Source organism: Echinops telfairi, unplaced genomic scaffold (genome assembly GCF_000313985.2).
Source record: "Echinops telfairi isolate 266 unplaced genomic scaffold, ASM31398v2 ScPeMD7_3533;HRSCAF=4204_0, whole genome shotgun sequence".
Lineage (NCBI taxonomy): Eukaryota > Metazoa > Chordata > Mammalia > Afrosoricida > Tenrecidae > Echinops > Echinops telfairi.
This window is the reverse complement of record NW_022107431.1, coordinates 18563836-18589609: the sequence shown is the minus strand read 5'-3', so window position 1 is coordinate 18589609 and position 25774 is coordinate 18563836. Positions and strand designations below refer to the sequence as shown.

At 44.6% G+C, this 25774-nt stretch overlaps 1 protein-coding gene and 1 long non-coding RNA gene across 4 annotated transcripts in view; one reads left to right on the top strand and one right to left on the bottom strand.

Moving 5' to 3' along the window:
* The window catches only part of LOC123522199, an 18390-nt gene extending 10627 nt beyond the window's left edge, over positions 1-7763 (top strand). The window contains exon 2 of the long non-coding RNA XR_006680479.1: positions 7586-7763. This is a non-coding gene — a long non-coding RNA (uncharacterized LOC123522199). The remainder of the gene's footprint in view (positions 1-7585) is intronic.
* Positions 1-19215, bottom strand: part of LOC123522198 (retinoic acid early transcript 1E-like) — a 22069-nt gene extending 2854 nt beyond the window's left edge. The window contains exons 1-5 of one of the 3 annotated variants that reach the window (XM_045294503.1): positions 19038-19215; positions 12322-12446; positions 9856-10116; positions 9108-9386; positions 7567-7734 (exon numbers count right to left, since the gene is read on the bottom strand). In XM_045294503.1, coding sequence (XP_045150438.1) covers positions 7580-7734; positions 9108-9386; positions 9856-10116; positions 12322-12446; positions 19038-19171 — 954 coding nt within the window. In that variant the 5' untranslated portion in view covers positions 19172-19215 and the 3' untranslated portion in view covers positions 7567-7579. Of the gene's footprint in view, positions 1-7566; positions 7735-9107; positions 9387-9855; positions 10117-12321; positions 12447-13346; positions 13548-19037 lie in introns of those variants that run through there. The other 2 variants (XM_045294504.1, XM_045294505.1) reach the window with 2 other exon arrangements.
* Between the last annotated feature and the right edge of the window lie 6559 nt (positions 19216-25774).

Here is a 25774-nt window from a genome sequence, read left to right as displayed (position 1 = left end):
TGAGAAACGATGTACAAATGCGCTTTACACAATTGATGTGTGTATGGATTGGGATAACAGTTGTATGAGTCCCTAATAAAATGTTAAAAAAGAGGAAAAATAAATAAATTAAAAAAAAATCATCCTGTCATCCTCGGCTTCTCTGTCTCACTCTAAAAATTCCTCCTTCCACAATATAAACAAATTCATACTAGAAAAACAAAATGTGTCAGAAACATTCAACCTGAGTCAACAGAATGATCGGTACAAGGAGCCAACAGGGTGAAACAGAACTGCACTCGTCACACTGGCAGGGCATGAGTACATTGTGCAGACCACTCTGAAACCCACGGCTTCTCTCGCTCACCTTCTGGGGCCGTGGGTAGGGTATGGCTTCATGTATCCACCCACCCCCCTTTCTCCCCTCTCTGCCCAAAGGGCTTTTCAGAAGCTTTCCACGTCCTGTTTCTCCTGTCCTCTGACCACCACCTGTGAACGGTTTGTGGGTAACCACAATGGCCTCTTGCTTGATGAAAGTAACAATTGGTTTCTTGTCATACTCAGTCCTCACAAAATTTCCCTGGTGTTTGAAATATGCTACTTTCTAGTTGGTCTGTTAGAATTAGGTTTCAGAAAGGAAGCCACATAATGGTCTCTGTTTTTAACAAGCTCCTCGGATGATTTTGATGGCAGCAAGTTTGGGAACCACCGAAACTCTTCTGATCATTTGAAGCATAAAGTTAGAATACTCTTGGCATAGTTGGTGGCTTATAAGGTAGGGTTCTGATAGGTTGGTTGGGCTGATGCAGAGTGTGGTCAGGGCACTGTCACGTGGGATGTGGTTATTTACACCGTCACAGCTACTGCCTGGTGGATTTGGAAGGCTCCTCATCCAGCTTATTCAGAGCCGACCTGATTGGACATTGTATCACAGATTGAGTTATGGCGAGAACGCTGCTTCAGAGGACTAGTGTCACTTAGATTAGAGACATCATAAAAATTTCATGACAAGACTAACATGAATTTTCTGAATTTAATTTTAGACCAGATCATTTCCTTGAGCATTCTCAAGAAATATAGTTCTTAGAGTTAATGAGGTTAAATTAATAGATAGACATCTTACAGAATGTATTACATTGGTTTCTGGTATGAGTGCTCTTTCTATAGAATGTCGTGTATCTACACAATTTATATGAATGACATTATATATTCTTTGAGACTGTGTTTAGAACAATTCTGACCTCAGAACTATCTCTGGGTGACAGTATTACCAAGTGGAATGACTTTTTAAAAAAAGTAGCCAAACTTGTATACAGTAGCCATTTTAAAAGAATTTGAATGTGGGCAATAAACATTGTAATTCACATTTAGAGACAGTGCCCCCTAGGAAGAGTAGTACCGTATGTATAATGTAACCAAGTTCTCTGTGGACACTTTGTTAAAGACTAAACACTATTTCTGCTTTTCCCATTGCTCTGTGTTGCCTCTAGTTGGATGTTGCTGGTTTAAGATGAGCAGGCTGTGAATTAAAACTATGTGGACTACTGGCATATTGTTTCACTTCCTCTGTGCACTGGGTCTTTAAATACAGTCAGTATCCCCTCATTGTGTTTTATTGACTATGCAAAGGCATTCAACTTTGTGGATAACAACAACTATACCATCTTTTTTCTCCTTTCTTCTGCATCCATCTCCACTCCAGGGAGCTACCGTCACTTTGGCGGTGTACCAGGAACCTTCTCGACTTGGCAGAGCCACCACACTCTGCTTGCAGCCCCAATAGGGCATCTCAGGAGGATTTACCACAGGTAGAGAGCCTAGGTAGTCCTAGACCTCACACTGGAAGGTTCCCTTCTCTAGGGTTACCTATAGTCTTGCATTACCTGTAGTGTATTGTTTTGCCCTGTTTTATGGTTATTTGTGAGATAAGAAATGGCTAGTCTGAGGACAGACTCACAAACAGAAGTCTATGATTATTTTGTTTTCAATCTGACAAAAAAAAATTCAGGATGACAAGAATTTACAGTCATATTCTGACTTGGAATGGGGGAAATGTTGATCAAAAGGGGGAAAATATCAACATCTCCCTTACTTTAATAAGGTGTCTGGTGTGTCTGTTTTAAAGTCAGACCGAGCCAGTTGCCGTCAAGACAGCCAGCAGGGTGACTCTGGGTGTGCCAGAATACATCTGTGCTCTATCAAGGATCCAGCAGCTGATCTTTGGGAAGTCAGTCTGTAGGCTTTTCTTCTCAGCCATCTCTGGGTAATAACTAGATATCTAAAAATATGTGTGCTATTCTTATTGTATGCAGCGTTTATTAGAAAAGAAATATTTTTCATTGCACACAGATGACTTACACAGTTAAATCACACACACACCCTTCTTTAAAATACTTATTTATTCCAATGGGAATGATATAGTAGAAAACAATTTGAGCATGTTATGGATTTCTGGCTTGCTTAAGAGGGATTCAATCTGCAAGAGATGTTAGGTGAATGCAGAAAGTGGCTCCCTCTGTCTTCTAATTTACAAAATCCTTCTCTTTCTACTCCATCAATGGTTAGTCTTACTCCTGTCAAAGAGGAGGAGCGCTGTGTCCAAAATCCTCTCCCTTTCTCAGGCCTTGATTCTTCCCACTGATGAGAATACTATGAGGGAATCCCACACCAGAGATGTCTTGGGCTGGGTTCTCTATCAAAGCAACATTAGTGGAACACACACACACACACACACACACACACATGTATATGTATATATAATATATGTATCTATGTAAATTTAGGTTAAAAAAAACCTCACACAATTATAGAGGGAGGAAAGTTCAAATGTGGGCAGGTTTCAAACGTCTGAGTCAGATGCTAGGTCAACAGAAGCTAGGCAGAAAGAGTAAGGCTTGGTAGCTGCAAAGGCAAATAAGTCCAAAATCAGCAGGTCAGATGGCAGGATGTTAATGGCTCCAGGATTGGCAGGCGATATGGCAGGCTATTGACTTAAGCCCAAGAACCAGCTATCCATGAGTCAAATGAAGGATTGGGATCCATTAAAAGAAAGCAAAATTTTCCAGAGCTTTCACTTATATTGGAAGCAAGCTACAGCTCTGGGGAAATTTCCTTTCAAAAGATTGCATCAGGGCTGTGATCTGAGTAAGGGTGCTGCATCCTACCCTACTCTTCTTACAACTGATTGGCTGCTCATAGCAAATCCCAATATGGAAGTGATTGCAATATGTTAGGTCACATCATGGGGATTATTCGATCTTAACTTCCCAAGCACTGAGAATCCTGGATCAGCCAAATTGACACAAAACCTAGCTATCACCAAAGGCATGAATCTTCCAAGTTGGGCAAGGGTCCCTTTTAAGCAGACTTAGACCCCCGAATGTGGGTCTGGCATGACCCTCGTACCACAATCTCTGCCTAGGAGTGAGCCAGAACCCTAAGTGTCCATAGGTTTCTAATCTTCTCTGTCCTAGGCCCATGTCTAGAGTTGGCCCTTGGCCTTCCTTTGCTATTTACCAATTCCTTCTAATTTCTTTCTTCTATTGTCTGTATCTCCCTGACTCCAGTCAGCTTTGTTAAAGCCTTAAGAGGCTTCTTGATCATTTTCTCCAAGGGATTAAACTCAAGGATCTCTCAGCCATGGGGATGGGATATCTTTCTCATGGTCAAATGGCTAAACTTTTGCCCCAACCCAAGATTGTACTGCCCACCACCTGTGTTCCTTCTGCCCCGACACCATCCACTGTGTGGCATTTTCTAGAGAGTGACCCAGTCTGAATAGGGTCTGATTATGCCAAACTACAGTGGATACATTGGTTTGGAAAGGTCCCTGCTTAACTCAGCGCCCATCCCCAGAGTGTATAGGCCCAAGCATGGCGCTGGCTATGTACCTTTTCATTGTTCAGGGACAGAGAGGGCTTACTCTGACTTGGAGCAAAGCATGTCACTCCCAGACACTTAGGTGGGAGATTTGATTCTCTTTGACTTGTTCATACAGCAAGGAGCTTCCTTAGAGAGTCAGGGGAAGACGCAGCAGCCTCACGTCTCCCCATCCTCACATGAGGCTGTGATGGTTAATTTGATATGTCCACTTGGCTGGGTATGATTCCTAGTGGTTTACCCAAACACCAGACTAGCCGATGATTCATAATATAACCTAATATTGAAAGTACCACAGACTGTCAAAAAGGACAATCAAATCTGCCTTGGAAGAAGTATAGCTGAACTCCTCTTTAGAAGCATGTACTTTGGACATGTTATCAGGAGAGACCAGTCTCAGGAAAAGGCTAGCATGCTTGGGAAAGCAGAGAGGCAGTGAAAAAGAGGAAGACCCTTGAAGAGATGGACTGATACAGTGACGGTCACCACAGGTGCAAACATTAGAACAATTGTGGGGATGGCTCAGGGCCAGGTGGCAGTTCCTTTCTGTTGTACACAGGGTCTCTGTGAGTCACAACAACAATGTAAGTGAGAGTAACGTAAGGTGACCACCTTCCATAAAAGAATGAAATGTAATGTGGTCAGTCCGAAGTTGAAAGGAGAGTTTCCTTAGGGTGTGGTCTAGACATTATACAACCCAACCAAAAAAGCCATGGTTTCTTGGTGTGTTGGTTTTTAGGCATGTTTTTCAGGTTCTTTGGGGTGCTCATTAAAAAAAGTGCATAGATAAGCAAATATGGTGAAGAAAGTTGATGGTGCCCAGCTATCAAAAGATATAGTGTCTGGGGTCTTAAAGGCTTGAAGATAAACAAGTGGCTATCTAGCTCAGAAGCAACAAAGCCCACATGGAAGAACACACCAGCCCATGTGATCATGAGGTGTAGAACGGATCAGGTATCAGGCATCAAAGAACAGAAAATCATATCATTGTGGTTGAGGGGGAGTGCAAATTGGGAACCCAAAGCCCATCTGTAGGTAACTGGACATCCCCTTACAGAAGGGACACGGGGAGGAGACAAGCCAGTCAGGGTGTCATGAAGCAATGATGAAACATACAATTTTTCTCTAGTTCTTGAATGCTTCCTCCCCCCTGCCCCGTACCCACTATCATGATCCCAATTCTACCTTACAAATCTGGCTAGACCAGAAGATGTACACTTATACAGATAGGAAGTGGAAACACAGGGAATCCAGGACAGATAATCCCTTCAGGACCAGTGGTGAGAGTGGCGATACCGGAGGGTGGAGGGAAGGTGAATAGAAAGGGGGAACTGATTATAAGGATCTACATATAACCTCCTCCCTGGGGGGTGGACAACAGAGAAGTGGGTGAAGGGAGACGTCGGACAGTGTAAGATATGACAAAATAGTAATAACTTATAAATTATCAAGGGTTCATGAGGGTGGGTGGAGTGGGGAAAAAGGGGGCGGGGGATGAGGATCTGATACCAAGGTCTTAAGTAGAAAGCAAATGTTTTGAGAATGATGAGGGCAACAGATGTACAAATGTGCTTGACATACAATGGATGTATGTATGGATTGTGATAAGAGTTGTATGAGCCCCCAATAAAATCATTCCAAAAAATTGCATAGGATAGACCACATTAGTTCTAGTTTCTTAGGTATGGTGTTCCATTATATTTTCAGCTATTAAGTTATACCAGTTTACTAATTTATTATCCTAGTTTTAAAAAGGAGAAAAACTCAGACCCACAAATTACAGGATAGGGCAAAAAAAGTTAAGAAATATATGAACAAGAATTCATTTTAAAGGGACTTCCAAGAGAAACTGTCTATGGACATAGCCCATGGTGGCTAGTTGGTTAGGCATGGAGCTGCCAATCTTAAGGTCAGTGGTTCAAACCCACCAGTCACCCTGTAGCCTTGAGAAGATTTAAAGGCTTGGCTATCCAAAGGGGCAGTTCTTCTCTGTCTGATAGGGTCCCTGTGAGCTAAAACTGATTAGGTGGCAGCAGGCATTTCTTTTTGGTATCACAGGCTGTGCACTGTAGCCAGAGACTGCAATTTGGACAGTGCCAAGCCAGGACACAGCTTGGGAAGAGTGGAAAGGAACACGGAAAAGCCACGAACAGTGGAAGATATGGGGGCAATTCAGAGTGCCGGAAATGTGCGACTTCATAGGCATTTTCATACATATTTTGAAGATCTGAAATTTTCTTCTTCTTCAGAACACATGATCTTTATAATCAATGAATAACTTATCGTACATCTTTCAGAGGTTAGATTGATCCCAAGCTTCTTTATAAGCAAAATTCTAACTTTTAAAAGTTTCTGTGCTCTGTGGAGGAGTTGTGCCATCTTATAACAAGACTGTACCATCTTAATTTTAATTCCTTCATTAAAATTTGAGCTATGACAGACCCGTTTTGGGTTTCAGAACACTTGAATCACTGTTTCTTGTACCAAATTCACTGCCAGTCAGTTCATTATGACTCAGAGCCCGTATAGGACAGAGTGGGACTTCTGTAGGATTCTGAGGCTGTCAATTCTTACGGAGCAGAGTCTCATCTTTCCCGTGCAGAGCAGCTGGTGGACTTGCATAGCTGACACTGTGGTTAGCAGGGAAACAGAACCTACCGTGTCATTATTCTACAGTACTTTTTTCTACAGTACCTCTAATTTCTGGCCACTTTTTAAGATAACAGGTTGGAGCTGCCTCCTATTCAGTTCCTAGTAAAGGTGTCATTTCCACTGTTCAAATATATGTTTGGATCAAAGGACATGATGTGAAATATAACTAGATCTAAATATTTAATACAACACAAACTATGTTAAATACAGCCAGTGTGTACTCTCTCTATTTCAGGCGAGCTAACACTACCTTAAAATATCTTGATTTTTGATAAAATAATAATAATTTATAAATTATCAAGGGGGAGGGGAAACCGGGGAGGGAGGGGGAACATGAGGAGCTGACACCAAGGGCTCAAGTAGAAAGCAGGTGTTGTCAGAATGATGATGGCAACATATGTACTAATGTGCTGGACACAAGTGATGTATGTATGGATTATGAAGAGTTGATTGAGCCCCTAATAAAATGATTATTTAAAAAAAAATCTTGATTTTTGTATGGGCAAGCCAAGTGAAGGGCAGTCTATAACATATGTTCTGTATCCCCAAAACTAGAGCTGAGAGGAGGAAATTGGTGCCGTTTTTGGAATCAGCAGGTCAGATACACCCAGAAACAAGTCTAACATTTGAGGCACCACAATGTGTGTAGGCCCGTGTTATAGATCAAAAGTTTGGCAGTGCCACTGTGTGATACTCTTTCAGTCACCTGACTTACAAAACGTAGGGTGAAAGCCCAAAGAAGTCTCTAGCCTATCGTTGGACTTGTGACTTTTAGACTTGCCAGGCTCTCCACGCTCCTCCCCGAATTACATGTGCCAATCCCTTAAGGTACATGTATCTCTATTTATACTTATATATTAGGGGGTTTCAAAAAGTTAGTGGAAAAAACAAAAACAAAAAGAAATTAAAAGATCGTGGAATAGTTTCCTGATCCTTATGAAGCCTCTTTGTTCTCACTGGTTGTTTCTTTAGAGAACCTTGACCAAGACATAGTCCAAGCCTTCCTCTAACTCAGAGGCCAGTCAGCCCTATCCCACACTGCTTTGCCCAAAGTACCTCTCTTCTTCTTTCACAGGATGACCACTGCGATGACTGCTAAGATGCTGACTGCTTTGATGACAGATCGAACGTCTTTTGAGATGCTGGATCCAGTGACTGCTGGGGTACTGGATCCAGTGACTGCTGGGGTGCTGAAGGGTAGATGTGTGGATGAGACCATGGGTGCTGAAATAGAACAAAAGAGTTCAAATTCATCTCCAGGCTCCAAACCTCAAACTTCTATGCCTTCCTCAGCTTCTGCGGCCCGACAGTAACTATAGAACCACTGAAATCTTCACCTGTCTAAGTTCTGGTGTATGGCAGCCACTGGACCGGTCCCAAGTTGCTGGTAATATCCCCATGTAAGCATGTAAATACGAAAAACAAAACAAACTCATTACCATTAAGTCAGTTCCAACGCACAGTGACCCTTTGCATCTGGGGCTTTGTCAATCTTCCCAGGAGCAATCTCTGTCTCTGAGGCGCAGCTGGTGGCTTTAAACCACCACCTCAAGGTCAGTAGTCGAACGCATCCCTAACTGAGCTCCTCACAAACATGAGGGGGCTGCAAAAACTTGATGGAAAAATGAAATGAAAAGACAATGGATTTTGTCCCACAAACCTTTTGAAGTCCCCCCATAGACTAATGTTTGGTTGAGTCAAGCCATTGAGCCCATTTCGAGTCAGGTAGACCCCGTGAGTTACAGGATAGAATTGCTACAGATGTAGGTTTTTACAGAACAGAATTGCAATGGATGGAGATTTTCTGGACTGGAATCGTCACGGAAGCAGTGAGGTCGCTCTTTCTTCTATGATCCTATTGGGTGGCCTTGAAACGACAACCTTTAGGGTAGCAGTGGAGTCCAAGGCCTTTGGGCAGCTTCAAAGCCAAGCCAAACCAAATCTAGCCATTACAATGGAGCTGGCTCTGGACCCTACCCCCAGAGTTCCCAAGGCTGTGATTGAGCTGGACGCAGACTGCCACATTTTTCTCCCACAGAGCAGCTGGGGGTGTGAATTGCTGATCTTTCAGTTAGCGATCAAATATGCTGTAAGGGCTCCGTTTTTGGTCATCTAGGAACCTTTAAATGTTCTCATAAAGGTCAGAAAACATGCAACCAATGAAAAACAACCAACCAAACAAACATAGTAATTTTCTGCATTCAGACTTGCATAGCTCACCAGAAGAGGCGGCTAATTCTACCCAGGGAGAGTGAGGAAGGCTTTGGAGGAGATGGTAGTTCAATTCAATTGGGATGACATCTAGAATGTGGGCAAATAGGAAAGGAAATCCAGGCAAAGGGAACAACACGAACCAAAGACCTGGCAGCAATGATACACGATGATTGAAAGACAGTGTGGGTGGCCCATATGCTATTGGGGGTGGGGAGATGGGGGAAAGTGTGTAGTAATTAAGAGATATCAGAAATGAGAGGGGAAAGGGATGATGGGTGGAAAATCTTTATGGCAGAGACTGACTCCCAAGAAGCAAAATTCTTTAAGACAGGACATCAGTGAGTCAACCTATCACTCGTTCTCATGCATACACACTCAGTTACCTGTCATTTCTAGCATGTCCGGCCAGTACATTAAGAATTCCCGAAGCCAGTAATTGCAGTCTCCCTGTGCGTTCTTCCGCAAATCGTTTGCTAAGTCTTGGTTTTTCTTCCACTTCTCCCTGATGCCCGTGGCTCCAGGATGATGACCTGCTGTCCAGTTGTTGTTTATTGCGTCTATCTGGAGGAGTAGCTGCCCATTCATGCAGAACTGCCAGGATGCACTGGTACACTGGCTTGCTTTTTGCTGGCAAAGCAGCTTGACCTGCAAGGTGGGAGGACCTGCTCCCAATCCACAAAGAAGTCACCTGAAACTCTCTCGAGACCAGCAGTTCTCAACCTGTGGGTCGCAACCCCTTTGGGGGTCAAACGACCCTTTCACAGGGGTCGCCCAATTCACAACAGTAGCAAAATTGCAGTTATGAAGGGGCAATGGAAATAATTTTATCGGGGGGAGGTCCCCACAACATAAGGAACTGTATGGAAGGGTAGCGGCATTAGGAAGGTGGAGAACCACTGCTCCAGACTCTCCCCTTCCCACGGGACCTGCTTTCCTCCACGCATGGAGGGAGCCAATCTCTGGCTTCTGGATCTTGCCCTTTCTTCGACAATCTAGGTTCTATGACCTCTTGAGGTTGGATCTATGTTCAGTTCCTTGGCACAAATAAAGTGGCACGCCGCCTCACCCATGAATGGCTTGCACTTTTCCCTCTGCCCACTGTCTCCAGGCCATGGACTCCTCCACACTTACCTGTGGCTGTGTAGTTCTGTGTAATGTCAGATAGGCATATCCTGAGCTCTTGTCCCAAGCGTCTCAGCGTGTTGATCTGATCTTCCCAGGCTTCAGTGGTCTTTACCCTCTCCTTCATGGCTCCCAAGGCTCTAGCTTGGTTGCTGCCACTGTCATAGCGAAAAAAGAGCTTTCCATCTACCAGCCCTTGGACTTCATACCAGGGCTGTTCAGGGCTGGTCCAAGTCATCACCGTGATGTTGTAGCAAAGGGAATGCTCATCTGTGAGGGAAACAGTCAGGTGAAGGTTGAAGTGGAAAGATGTTCCCTTAAACCCAATGATCGGTGATCCTAAGAGAATTCCTCTAAAGGGCTGGGCTGGCAGGGGGAAGAGTCTCTATTCCAGACCCTCTGAAGCCTTCCACCCATCCTCCCCTTTAGCTTTTGGAGGCTCCATAAATTTGGTTCTTCTCAGATGCGCATAGTATTAGCAAGGGAACTCACCTCACAAACACTTCTAGGGATGCTTGCCAAGTTCAGAGACACCAAAAAATATCTATCAGTGTTGTTCTCCAGGGCCTTCCATGCAAGCAGCACAGATGGAATTTTCAACAGGAGGGGGAAAGAGACAGTACCATAAGGCACCTGTCAGATTCATCATGGGAATAGGTATGCAGGGAAGGCTTCCTGGCACAGGAGGTGGAACTTGGCAGCACAGGGAGAGATACCATGCTTCAGACTGTGCCTTGGCGTGTGTGTGTGTGTGTGTGTGTGTGTGTGTGTGTGTGTGTTCCTGACCCTGGGCTGTAATTTGATTCCAGGTAAAGAGAGTGTGGCAGTTATGTAACCTCCTGTTAACTTGCAAAGAGGTGGAGTCTAGCCTGTCAATCAGATCATAACCAATGAGGCCTCTATGTGGGCATGGCCTTCTCCTGAGGATTCTGGGAACTCCTGTCTTCCTTCCTGGAGGTGGGACACACACTCTCTCTCTGTGTCTCTCCCTGTGAAACATTCCTGTTGACAAGCCACATGGAGCTATGGTGTTGGCAGCCAGAGCCTTGGAGCTGGAGGAGCCAAATGGAGACCCACACCAGGGCTAAAGGTGCATCCACCGCCACTGGATCCACAAGACTTCCCACCCACTGGCCTGTGATTTTCCTGCACTTGCATGTGTTCCTGAGTCTGAAGGGGAATTTACAGAGTGGTATTGGACATATGGGCTAATACCGGACTTATGGAGTTGATCTGAACTGGGCTTGGATTTTTAAAAAATATACAATTACTCTTAAAATTATATATATATAAAAATTATAAAATATATAATATAAAATTATATATATATATAATTACTCTTTTATATTAAGCCCTTTCCTATATACATATGAGTCTCCCTGGATTTGTTTTTCTAGCCAACCTGGACTCACACAGAGGGAGAAAGGGCCGTCTGGGGTACATGAATGAAGTGGGGCCTAATTCCCAAGCAAAGCTATAGCTCTGGAAGTTTGGGAAGAAAAGGAGGAGTGCAGTCTAGACAAATTGCTAATAATTATATACATGTACATTTATATAGATAGATATATAACACAAGAAATAAACAATTACATTATAAAGCAGTTATACAGATAGATAACACAAGAAATAAACAGTTAAATTATAAAGCAGTACAAATGGCTCAGTACAATTCAAATGTGTTAGACAGTTGTGAGACACTGGCGGCCTTCAAGTCTTGAGGGCTGCCAGGTCGTCCTCTGTAGAGAGATTCAGGCTATCCTAGCACAGGCAGCAAACAGCAAGGCAGTCCACCAACAGTCATCCAGGTCACCAACAGTCAGTCTCCAGCTTAAGAGATGTAAATTCCAATTGTGTGGCGAGGCAGGTCTTAAAGGGACCTCAAATTACAGCGACACAGTTCACAGGTTAGGTGTCCCACAGGTAGTGTAGCTTGCAAACTGAGGCACAGAACAAGCAAGGCAGCCGCACACTGGTCCGATGATCAAAGAGTGAGAGACAAGAAAGGCGAGGCTCGCCAGGCCATTGATCTCTCTGCCCTTCAATTAATCCCACATGTGTTTATTAGCAATCTGGTTTTGTCTCTCTAGAGAACCCTGTCTATTACAGAAGAGCTGCCAAGTGAAGAGATGAAGAATGGGGTTCTGGAGCTGGGCTGTGTAAGAGTCATATCTTTATTCTCTACTGTTAAACTAGGAGCACAGGAACAGGCCATGGTGTTGGAAACAGACACATCTACTCGCCCTCCCTAGCCTGGCTGTAGTCTTCCTAATGATGCTTCTCATCTACCAGCACACACCTGAGCCAGTCCTGGACCTATCCAGCCATGATGGAGCAAGCAGGGACCATGAGGCTAAGGGGCACCAGACAGAGTGGGGAGCAGATGATAAGGAGAGGCTGTGGGGACTGAGTGAAGCCCTATCACTATCTTACCCCGATGCCCCACTTTTTTGAGTGATATTGTCCCAGGACACTCACCACTCAGTCCCTTCATGGTTTTTGCCAGCAGCAGCAGCAGCAGCAGAAAGACGAGAGTTCTCATGTCCTGTGCCAGTGGTATTTCAGCAGAGAAAGAAACCATGGATCGAAAAGACTGGATGTAACTGCAAGAAAAAACACAAAACAAAAACCTCCTTTTCATATACTAAATGCCCCCCCTTAAAGAAAAACAATGACAAACACAGAAAGGCCATCGCCACGGAGTGGATTCCAACTTATGTTGTTGTTCAGTGCCTTTGAGTCAGTTCTGATTCATAGCAACCCTACTACACAGCTGAATGAAACCCTGCCGGCCCTGCACCGTCCTCACCCACGCTCTGCTGAAGCCCGTTATTGCAGCCACTGTCCCAGGCCATCTCATGGACGGTCTTCTTTTGTGGCTCCGCTTTAACAACCATGATGTCCTTCTCCAGGGACTGGATACCATGTCCAAATACTGGAGCCGAGGCTTACCGTCCTCGCCTGTAAAGAGCATTCTGGCTGTACTTCTTCCAAGATCATCTGTTTGTTCTTTTGGCAGTCCCTGGTACGTCCAATATTTTTTTGCCAGCAACATAGTTCAAAGACATGGGCATTTCTTCTGTCTTCTGGAGTCAATGTTCAACTTTCACAGGCATTTGAGGCGACTGAAAGGACCTGGTTTGTGTCAGGCGCGCCTTAGCCCTCAAAGTAATATCCTTGCTTTTCTGCACTTCCAAGAGGCTGCACAGCAGATTGACTTCATGCAGTGTTGATTGATCTCTTGACTGCTCCTCCTAGGAGCACTGAGCCTGGAGTCAAGCAGCTCATAGGAGACTATAAATCTCTATAGGACCAGAGAGCCTCAACTTTCCCCCACAGAACCATTGATGGGCTAAAACTGCTGACCTTGCAGTTAGAAATGCAGCATCTAATCATCACCCCATCGGGGCCCTTTTCTAGCACAAACCCCAACCAACCGAGCCCTCTGCTCCTGAGTCCTGACTTTGAGTGTCTAACGGGTCAGGAAGCCCATCCCAGTGTACCTTGGGGCTCCTGATTTCCTTCCCACGTGAGGACTCCAGACGCAGACACAGGAAGGCCTGTGAAAAATCTGAAAAACAAACACAAAACCAAACTACTGCCACTGAGTCTATTCTGACCCATAGAGACCCTGTGTCGGGCTTTAGAGGGTGTAAAGTGTTATGGGAAAGGACAACTTCTGGTGGGGTTGAGGTACTGATCTTGCAGCCCAATGCATAACCCACTGGACCACGAGGGCTCTTTGAGAAAATCCAGGGGTGAACAGAATAGAAGGATCTGGAGGAGGTTGGAGAGGGGGTTAAAAATGTGGGGGAGAGCAAAGAGAACAAGGAGAAGTCTTCCCTATCCCTCAAATGGGGAGACTGAGGCCCCAGCTGGGAACAGAGGCATTAGCACCTGTGCTGGGTGTGCACTGAGGGGATCAAGTAGGAAAAGGACCCATGGACCCATCTCGATGTTGGCTGGTCTTATTTCCTATACGCTAGAGCCTTCCCTAACCCATTCTAGACTTATCTCCATGCTTTCTAAACACACATTGTTCTCCACCTCCCCACACAATTTCAACACAACACACACACACACACACACACACACACACACTCACCCCTTCCCTGCCCCACTCCCTATTGTATCTGTCCTTTGTTGGATGATGAGCCTGAGGTGAGTGCAATTGTTCTCTTTGGCTAAGGTGACCAGACGTCCCGCTCTTGGCGGGACAGTCCCGATTTTTAACAATTTTTCCTGCGACTCGTGGCATTTTTTGAAAGTCCCGATTTTTGGAAAGAATGCACGACAAGCTAGGGCATACGGTTTTCGGCTGCCACGTGGCTATTTCGCCAGGATATGAGTTTTATCAACGGTGTCCTGCTTTTGTCCCGCTTTACCAGTGTTGAAATCTGGCCACCTTATCTTTGGCACCTGTGTTGTCAATGGGCTTACTGCAAACTCCCATATGCAGAGTCGAGCTGCTCCCTAGAACTTTTCAAACCTGCGAACTTCCTGAAGCTGCTCGCATGCTTGTCCTCTAAGGTGACTTTCGGTGAGTTTCAGCAGCCAACCTTCTGGCCAGTAGTGGAGGGCTTAACCATTGCACCCCCAGGGGCTCCTGAGGCACTCAGCTCCATTGGGTCCTTCTGCACCTACCCCAATCCCTGCAGTCCACCCTGACTCTGTCTTTTACCGAATTCCTCTTACTCAGTCTCCAAAGACACAGGTTCCCTCTCCATGCCCCCAGGCTTCATCTCTCAGCCAAAACAAACTCACTGGCTGGAGCTGATGCTCACTCATAGGCACACACGAGTGTGGACAGAACCCATGATTAGTGGTGGGAAGCTGGCTCCTTCCCTCACAAATGGCGCCCATTGTGTAACAATTGTACAGTCCCACCAGAATGTAGAGAATCGTAAAATAGTGTGAAGTGAGGATCCAGTGTGGGGATTGGCAGATAAGTAATGGAAATAGTGAATGAGTATTTTAACGAGAACAACGGGGCAAGGTAAAAGTAAACCTGAAACTTATGGTACTATGCTCATCCACTTACTGAAAAGACAGGGTGTAAAAGTAATGAAGAAAAAGATGCAGTGTTTTCTAAAAGTAGTAAAAAGGTACAATCCATGGTTCCCAGAGGAAGGAACTTTTGATCTAGAGACCTGGGAGAAGATCATTGTAAACTTAAAGAAAGCACACAGAGATAGGGGGATATCCCCGTGGAGACATGGTCTCTGTGGGTTCAAGTTAAGATGGTCTTAGTACCTTTGCAGGAGGAAGAGAATAAGGGTTATCAGTTTAGTGAGAAGTCTTGTGTCTATCCAAATCTAGAAAAGCAAGCTAAGGTCTCTTTAAATTAATATGAATCAGGCAATGAAACTTTAGGAAAAACTGAAGAAGCAGGGAATGATTTGTTATGCAAGGTCTCTGATGCTACAGGAAACCTCATGGCCAAAACCTATAAGCCCTCCGGGGACTGCAGCCTCCGAAGGTTTAAAGGTGATACAGCACTAGAGGAAGTGAATTCCAAGATCCAAAGCAAGGCTATTAAACAATCTCAGGAAGCTCCCTTGCTTTCAAAGGTAGGGAAAGCAAAGAAACAAGACCAGCAAAGTAGTGAGAAGCATCTAAGCTATGCAAACAAATCAGGTGAGAGGCAAGCAGAATGGGTATCGGGCAGATGAGAAGATTGTAGACAGAGCTGAAAAAACTAAGCCTGAGTCAGGAGGGGACATCATAGTAAAAGCATCTGCTCTCCTGCTGGAATTTAGTGTAAGAGAGACCAGAGATTGTAAAACAAGCAAGCAAGCCAGCGCAGGAGGTAAAGAGATTAGCCCCAAAGAAATGCAAACTAGGAGAGCTAACACAGAAGATGAAGTTTGGGAAGTGGAACTTCAAGATATACAGGTGGAGAAGACCAGCTCAGAAAATAAAGGCAAAGAGGCCAAGTATTGGAAAGCACCTTTACTTTCAAGGGTAGAAAAGGGATTGCAGAAGGAGATTTATAATTTAGAATGTTTTATCCTGTCAGAGTTGTTAGCAGATAGCCTCGCGGGAAACACCCACAAGGAATTCACAGTGCCTTTCCCTTTAAGTTGCTCCAAGCTCTCCAGGCAGTCAATGATCATGGCCCAGACTCACATTTTGTCATTAGCAGGATAAGGGCTTTAGCAGAGTCCAGAGCTGGACCCCTGTAGACTGTAGGGACTTGGTAAAAATCTGTCTTTACGCTTCCGAATTTTTACAATATCGTATGTGGTGGAATTTTACAGCCCATTCACAAGCTCGGAAGAATGCTGAGGATGGGATAGATATAGGAATTCATCCATTGCTAGGGGATGAGAATTATATCACAGTTGAGTCTCACCTACAGTTTACTGAATAGACAATAGGACAGTTATGCAAGGTTTGCCTAAGGGCCTGGGAAAAGATAATTCCATCAGAAGAGAGAAAGCCGAGTTACATGGCTATAAGACAGCGGAATGATGAATCCTATGCTGACTTTGTGTCCCGACTGGAAGACTCTATTTCCAAATGTGTAAAAAATGTCCAGGCAGTAAGAGACCTACTGTATAAGCTATCTTAGGATTTCTCTAATAAACACTGTAAAAATGCCTTGCATCCTGACAGGGAACAGGGCACGCTAGCTATTAGATTATCTCAGAATATGCAGGAATGTAGAGACAGAGGAATACAAGGCCAACCTCATGGCAGCTGCCTTGGCAAATTACATCAGACCAAGAAGAAAGTGCTTTAGTTGGGGAAGACAGGTCATCTTCAAAGAGAGTGTAGGCAGTGCAGGACAATCAGCCTGATCACAGAGAGAGAGCTGCGGCCTGCACCAGAGAGTGGGCCAGGGCCACCTAGCTTGGGTTTAAAAGAACCTGAAGTTTGCCCACGCTGCAGGAAGGGAATTCATTGGGCAAGTCAATGTTGCTCAAGATTCAACACTTAGCAAAGGCTTGGTGGTGATGGGGGGAGCAAATAGAGAAAGGAGCTTGACACAGACCCCACCCAACAGAGTGGGAGGCAAGGTGTCTGCCTGCTGGAGCAAAGAAGATCTTAGAGAGAAACCACAGGTATCACCCAGCCTCACAGCAGGAGACCAGATCTAAAGCAACTCACAAAACCCCAGCCTTTGTTCTCGCTGCAATAAGCTTGACTAACCAAATAAAGGCTCAGAACCCACCACAGCAGTTTGCCTATTTTAAAAAGCAGGAGCCTCTTATCGAAAGAGTAATACAGTTTTTATCAGGAAGATTTAACCTAAGTATTCAAGGAATTAAAATTGATGCTGGAGTTGATCTGAGTTGTGAGGAAAAGCCATAAGCTGTGATTAAATCAGAAATTATTAGGAGTGGTCATTGGGGTCTGCTACCTAAAAGAACTATGGGGCCTATATTAGGAAAGTCCAACTGAAACTCTTAAGGTGTTCAGGCTGTTGCTGGAATTATGAGTCAGGGTTATGAAGAAGTTAAGGCAGTGATGAAATGTGATATACCATGGTTTATGAAAAAGGAAGATGACTTAAGCCAATTTTTGCTTCCTTGCATTTCTACAGTAAAAACGTATACCTCTCGGGAAAGAGTGCAGGAGAACTCTGATCACCCTTTAAATCAAGGGGTCTTTGGGATGCTGTTGTGGGGAAACAACAGCGACCCCACATGGAATTAGAAATTGAAGGGAAAAAAGGGTTTTAAACTTTGGATATGGGGTCATTTCTTTAGGGCATTCAGGAGGGCCTAAGACCCGCCCATTAACTTCCTCTAAATCTAGCATGGAAGGAAATGAATGAAGTTAATCAAGACAGAATATTGCATGAGGGTAAAATCATACCGTGTAAAGAGCCTGTAACCTTACTGGTAAACTTGGAGAAAAAAATGTCTGCTTGGTAAGTTACTTCAAGAACAGCTGGGCAAATTTATTAAGAAATTTTTCAGTCTTTCAAGGTATGGTAAGAAGTTCTCACAATTAGTCAGCTCTCTAGATTCTGAGAGCTGGGCGCCGATATTTGCATACAACAAGTAACTCTAGGTATTTAGTTAGTTATACAGGGTCAAAGCCTAGCAAGTCGACTGAGATTGCTAGCAGTGCTTTAAAGTCTAAATGGTTAAAACAGGAGAGAAGAGGAATCTTATGTGTGACAAATTTCATTTGGTTATTTTAACTAAAAGAGCTCCTCCAATAAAATGATTAATAAAAAAATATAAAGATAAAGACAGTAAAAAAAAAAAAGATAAGCAGGAGTATTTTAAATCCATTCCAATCCAAATTCAACTTGGGCCTCAATGACTATGGATAGAGAACTCCAGACTCTCCCCCAAATCCAACTACATACAACATGTAAGCAGCCGCGACTTCATTTAGGCAGGAGGGAGACAAGTTCAAAGTGTGGGTCGCTTTCCACTTTTGTTTACTTAAGGCTTAAGTAAACTCTTACTGGAGTCATAAAAAAAAGATGCTTGCAATTAAAAGAAAAAAATTTTTTAAGCCAGAATGTTCAAGTCAAAGTTAATTAGGGCACACGGAACCCCCCGGCTCACTTGTCAGAGAAAATGCTGGGCTGAGCCTGGCAGAATCGCTATTGCAGCGAGGAACGCCACCCCCACCCCGCTTCTGCGCGTGACGTCAGGCCGGCCCGCAGAGCGGTGGAGGCGGCGAGGAGTTCCCCCCTCCCCCCAGCCTCGGCGCGCGTTGTCAGGCCCGCGGGGGGTGGGGGGTGGGGGGGGAGTGGTGGAGGCGGCGAGGAGTTCCCGTCCCCAACCCCAATCCCGCCCGGCGCTGGCGGCGCTGCTAGGCGGAGGACGCGGGCTGCACACACTACCCCGGCTGCCCACACTACCGACATCTCCGTGACAAAGCGCCTTTGGCACGCACGGTTCCCCCAAGTACATCTCACTCCCTCACTCTGCCCATGCCTTTAACACTCTCTTTTCTCCATCTCACGCTCCTCTGTCCACAGATGCGGGGGGTCCTTCCGCAGCCCCGAACTCACACCGGAGACTGGACTTGCCAGGAGCCTTTCCCCAGGGTTGAATATATTTGCTTCCTGGTGGGCACCCAAGCCACTGGCCGAGCCCCGCTCACCCGGAGGTTAGGGAGAGCAGAACCCTTCCCAGCAGCCTCCTCCTGACTTCTCCGCACGGCTCCCTGACACCTACCAGCAACGACCATCAAATATGAGGAAATTATATTGGATACGATACCTTACAGTTAAAGGAGAGTAGTGCCCATGGAGGGATGCAGTGGGAAAGAGATTCCGGTCCTCAGGCTGGGCTTCGGACCTGTTGGAGAAATCGTTCCTCTCAAGCAGAGAAGTTAGTGGTTTATCTGGCTGCATGCAACTGGCCTTCCGATGCTGTTGAACCTGATGCTTCCTCTGGAGTGAGAAGTCTGAGTCAACTCCAGAGGATGTGGGTGTGTCCAGAGAGCGACTGCCAGGCAGACAGAGGGTGTTAGTAAAGAGAACCTCCTGACGGTGGAGCTGCCACCCAGGTTTCTAATTGGGTTTGTAAATGCATGTAGGGAAAACCAGAGAGGTTATTGCCAGGTCAAGGCCAAGGCTGCCAGATTACAGTGAGACCATGGGCTTTGGGTGTGGCTGAGGCAGAGCTCCACCAAAATCCTCTTGCACACACAGTGGATTTATAGCCGTGGGGGACTGCAGGGACACTTATTTCTTCCAGAGTGCCCCTCCAGGACCCTGGACTGAGGGAGCTTCGCACTGGCCTCCGTGTTAAGGAAAGAAGTTTAGAGGAATCCCACCCACGGTGTAGAGTGTCTATCAAAGGGTGAATCAAGAGCTGAGAAGCCATAAATTGATGACTGACTCAATCAGACACCTCAGCTACCGTGAACATCCTGACTCCTCACTCACTTCTTTCCCGAATACCTGCTGCGCACTTGAGGAGTCTGACGTGGAGGGATGGAAGTGATGAGCCTGACTGGGAAGGGTGGCCTCCACGGATCCCAATGCCATCGAGTTGACTTGAGCTCCCAGCCATCCCATTGTGCCCCACCGGGCTTTCAGTGGCTGATGGCTTGGAAGTAGAGTGTGGGGCTTTTCTTCTGAGGCACCTTGAGTGGACTTGAGCTTCCAATCTTGGACTTATCAGCCAAGTGTGTTAACCACTGCACCACTGAAGGACCTTGAGTGAGGCACGAGAAGCTCATTCAGTAAAATCTGGATTTGAACTTAGAGAGACTGACTTCGGGGGCTGGGACCTGGGGGTGGGGGACTGTGTTCTCACCACAGCATTCTGATTCCTCTCCACATTGCCAGGCCCCTTTGGGAAGGTTACTGGCACCAAGCGAAGGGAGAGATGTTCTCTTTATACATTCCTGGGAATGAATGGTGCCCATTGCTGAGCAAATAGGGTCCAAGGAGACCCCAAAGGGGAAGTTCCCAGCTTGATCTTGACTGGGAAGACCTAGATGTGTAGAAAGGGGCCCCTGAGGGCTGAGTGAGCGACAGCTGCCTGACCAGGGAAGTGAGGGTGCCAGGCAGGTGTCCTCTTCCAGTGGGGCCTGTGTGGACCAGGACAGCTTCCAGAGCTGACTAGGTGCCGCCAACGGTTTTCCTGCTTGGAGCCATTGCTGTAGGCCAGGCTGGTTCTTTTATTCCTTGACGGGATTCTTTGCTAGCCAGCCCTGGGTATATGGTGAATTCTCATGAAAGGGAGAATTGAAATTTTGGGAAACAAAGCAAGGTAGGTCAGGATGTGTGTGGGTACATGGGTCTCACAGAGAATGTCAAAGGGGAAATTGGTCATTGACTATTCATTTCAGCCAAGACAATGTTGGGCATAATATTTATTGATGAAAGCATTCCTTTTTAATTGGTTTAATGCAACTTTGTGATAGATTTTGAATCCAAGATTTAGAATATGATAAGCATGAGGGGAATGTGGATTCAATGCCTCATGGTCTTAGGTTTACAATCTGATTAAACTTTAAGGGCTCCTACTGAGTCCTTTGTACTTCTCTTTTCATCCGTCCTCACCATTTTTAAATCTACCATCTCTCTGTTGCTCCAATTGAATGACTGCCATTGATCTGTCTTCAAGTTCACTGATTCTATTCTCTTATTTTCATTCTACTATTGAGCTCCACTCAGGAGCCCTGGTGGCACAGCAGTTACATATTGGGCTGCTAACCTCAAGGTCAACAGTTCAAAAACCACCGGAGACTTGTGGGAGGAAGACAGGCTTTCTACTCCCATAAAGAGTTACAGCCTGGGAAACTTGCAGGGGCAGTTCTACCCGGTAGGGTTGCTATGAGTCGGCACTGACTTGATGGCAGTGAATTTTGGGGGATTGAGCGCCACTATGGATCTCATCTAAAACTGAGCTCCTGACCAGACCTACAGCCTGGAAACCCTATACACGTCTCTGTGAGTCAGCATGGACTGGAGGGCAGTGGGAATCGAGCTCAGATAGTGAACATGTTCATTGTATTTAACTTTACTACTTCTAAACTTCCTCGGTTATTTCAAAATAACTTCTGTGATTTTTTAGGGGGGGTTAGGATTTATATCTTTTTGTTTGTTTGAAGAGAACTAGTCATTGATCGTTGAACTATTTGTATAACAGCTACTTTGAAAATTTTGTCAGGTATTTCCGTTAGGGGTTGGCTAGTATTGATTGTCTTTTCCTAGTCAAGTTATGACTAGTATAGTGAGGTGTTTTTTTTAATTGTACCCTAAATAGTTTGGTTGTGATATTATGAGTTCTGTAGAGTATTTAGTGTTCTTGTTTTAGCAAATAGTCCTTTTGAGAGGTAGGGTAAAGGTCAGGTGAATGTGAAAGTTTAGCTTCTCATAAATCTGACTGACACCCATTGGGGAGAGGCTGGGGGTGACTCACAGAAGTTTGCTGTGAAAGGGCAGGGTGGGAAGACAGCTCAGCTCTTCAAAAACCTGTGGACAGAAGAGAGCCAGTGTCCATCCTTCTGTCTGCCCCCACCTCACAGCATCTCTTTCTGCGTCTGGAACCTGGGGGCGGGGGAGGGGTGGGAAGCGCATCTGAGTCTGCTGGCGTCAGGCGATGGGGAACAATACCTCTGACTTTGTACCACATTCTTCTCCCGTATCACTGGCAGGAAGGCAGAGTCCTCATATAGGATGAGCAGAAGTTGATACGATTGGCTATGACTTATTCTAGCTTGCTGAGTTATTTTGGGTCTGTGGGGTAGTTCTACGTATTCATTTCTCCTTGGTTATTAAACGTGTTGGCGTATAGTCTTTTGCTGCGTTATGATTATTATTTTATCAATTGGATCTGTCGTTGTTGAGTCATTTGGATACCGTGGGGCCTGTGCTCAGCAGCCTGCTTAGTAAATCAGCACAGCCTGTCCAGTCAGTCAGCTCCTGCACCCCAGGCACCTTTCATGCTCCTGCAATAGCTTGTGCTCCCAGGGATTTGCCCCAAGAGGGAGGATGTCCAACTATGCACCCGGGAGGTGCTCACAACCCTCCACCTCTACCATCTTGGATTGTCTCCAGATTATGTTCTCCAGATGTGGTTGGGCTGTGCCAGGAGAGGGAGCAGGGCTGAGCTCAGTGCTCACATTCACTTGCATTCCCCCGCCCCAAATAACTAGAAATCTGAACCCGGCTAGTGATGAGGTCTTCCAAATATATTTACAAGTTGTGTATGCAACAGGCCTTTTAATTATTCCAACATGTCAGAACTCAGGTGTTGTGAGTTTACCAAACACATCGAGTGGCTTCTGCGATCCTATCTATACAGGTGTGTCAGGCAGGGTTCTCTAGAAACAAAACCAGGACACTTATATATATATAAGTTTATACAGCATGAAGGAATATAACAGCTAATTAGTTTACATAGTAGTACAGAGGGCTCAGTTCAACTCATTTCCATGGAATAGTTAATATACTGGAAGTCCTTCATTTCACGTGGGCTGCTGGGTCCAAGGTCAAGAAAGCAGACAGCAGAGTCCTCTCTTGGGCAAGGCAGCAAATAGCAGCGTGGGTCAGCAACAGTCGTAGTTCAGGAGCTTAGTGTAGCAGGCCTGGATGGGATTTTAAACTCAAGCAATGCAAGGAAATAGGATCCACTAGCCTCAAGCCCAAGCGATGTATGCACCAGCAGTGTGGCGAAGCAGGTCTCGAAGAAGCCCCAAGCTCTAGCAATAGGATCCATGTGTTGGTTTGGCCCACAGGCAGTGTAACTCACAGGTTGAGGCAGAGAACTAGCTAAAACAGCAGCACATTGGCCCAATCACCAGAGAGCGGGGGTGGGGGTGGGGGGTGGGGGTGGGGGGGCTTGGAGGACCATTGATCTCTCTGCCCTCCAATCAAACTGTGACATAATTAAGCACACGTGTTCCTATTGGTCAAGTTGGCACAATAAACCTAACTATCAAAACAGGATTTCTGAGACATTGTAAATCTTCACAGGAACAAAAGTTAGCCCCATGCTTCAGCCATGGAATAACTTGTGGATTCTTTCCGTTTGAGACCAGCTGAGCATGCTCTTCCCCTTGACCTTCTAGCTCCAGGTCTTTGCACGGTCCAGTGCACTAGTTTCCTTTGTCTTTCCGAGCTGCCCTTTGAGTTTTTCTGTTTGGCTCTTGTCAGAAATCAATTAGAAATTTCATGGAAAGCTAAATAAAGTTAATTTAAAGGAATCTTTAGAGAACATGATTTATAGTATAATGATGGATCTTATTTTTAAAGATAAAACATAATAATCTTGATACATAATTCAAAATAGAATATTTTAAAACATCTTTTACAAAAATTACAATTTTAGATAAAGTCGTTTCTGTTTACAAAGAATAAAAAAATCTTAAAGATTTACTTAATATGCGATGACATGCAGAACGTATATTGCCAAATGAGGAGAAGCACTGCATTTTCTCTAAAGCTAACAATTTATGTTAACAATATTTGCCTGAGGGAGCATTTCTATGGACAAATGATGTGAATTCTCCATTTAAGTCGGCCTTGATATTGCCAGCTTTAAAGGAAAGAATGGTGCAATCAGGTTAGTAATTAATTAGTGTTAATGACACTGTGATATAATATCATGAGCCTTTCTGCCTAGTGTCAGGCAATTATTACTAATGTATATTTTAATGCTTTAATTATCTTTTAAATTATTGATTTCCAAGCTAATAACATTGTGGTCTGAGCATGTGATCCGAATGAGATCAATTCTTTAAAACTTTGTTAATTTTTATTTTATGGTCTTGTCAATTTTTGTAAATATTTCATTTGTGCCTTTGGGGGAAGGCTTTTTAATGTTTTATTTTATTTACTTATTTTTAAAACCAGTTTATTAGGACATAATCCAGACATCATACAATTCAATAGTTCAGTCATACCAAGTGTTCTGCAATTGCTAATAAAATAGGTTTAAAATTTTTTCTTCCTTCTTGTACTCCTTGTTATTAGCTTCCTTAGGCAATATTGTTAACATAAATTGTAGCTTTAGAGAAAATGCAGCGCTTCTTCTCATTTTGGAATATATGTGCTACAAGTCATTGCGTATTAAATAAACCTTTAAGATATTTTTTCCTTCTTTATAAAACAGAAACTTGACTTCATATAAAATTTGAAGTGGTTATGAATTTATTACACATTACTGAAGAATAATATTTGGGTTACTTACCTAAATTTTTTTAAAAGTCATTTTATTGGGGGCTCATACAACTCATCACAATCCATACATACATCAATTGTATAAAGCACATTTGTACATTTGTTACCCTCATTATTCTTTTTTAAAAATTATTTTATTGAGGGCTCGTACAATTCTTCTCACAGTCCATATATACATCCATTGAGTCAAGCACATATGTACACCTGTTTTCCTCATCAATCTCATAACATTTGCCCTCTACTTTAGCCCTCAATATCGTTTGCTCATTTTCCCCCTCCCTCCCTCTTCCCCCCCTCCCTCCAGAACCCTTCATAATTCATAAAGTATTATAGTTTTGTCATAAGTTACACTGTCCGACGTCTCCCTCTGCCCTCTTCTCTGCTGTCCATTCCCCAGGGAGGAGGCTATACTTAGATTCTTGTAATTGGTTCCCCCCTTCTACCACGAATTCCCTTCACCCTCCAGTCCTCGCCCCTCTTACCGCTGGTCCTGAAGAAGTCATCTATCCTGGTTTCAAGTTGCTATCTGTACCAATGTACATCCTCTGGTCTAGTCAGATTTGCAAGGCAGAATTGGGATCATGATATTTGGGGGGAGGACGCATTAAAGAACTAGAGGAAAGTTATGTGTTTCATCGTTGCTACCCTGCACCCTGATTAGCTCATCTCCTCCCCAAAACCTCTCAGCAGGGGCGTGTTCGGTTGCCAACCATGGACTCTGAGTCTCCACTCTGCACTCACCCACTTTTACAATGACATGATTTCTTGTTCCTTGATGCCTGACACCCGAGCCCTTCGACAGCTCGTGGTCACACATACTGATGTGCTTCTTCCATGTGGGCTTAGTTGCTTCTGAGCTAGTTGGCCGCTTGTTTATCTTCCAGCCTTTAAGACCCCAGACACTATATCTTTTGATAGCCAGGCACCATCAGCTTTCTTCACCACCTTTGCTAATGCACACCTTTGTTTTCAGTGATACTTACCTAAATATTTTAAAGGTAAAAGCTTTCATTTTTGTAAAGCTACATACAAGGCTTGGTTGTTGACTGAGGGATTTATCCTGTCAAACTCTTGTCATTAAGGCAGAGTGCCCAAAGAATAAAATTAACTGTTGAACTTAGTAATGAAAGAACATTTGGTTATCTTAAGTGAGACACTCAACTCTTTTCTGTTTGACATCAAACTCTTAAAACTCAGAAATTAATCCACCAAACTCTTAGCAGCAGCAACAGCACCAAAATCTTTGACCTAATTAAACAAATTCTTCCAATAAGTTAAACAACAACCCTTTTTTATTGGGGGCTCTTACAGCTCTTA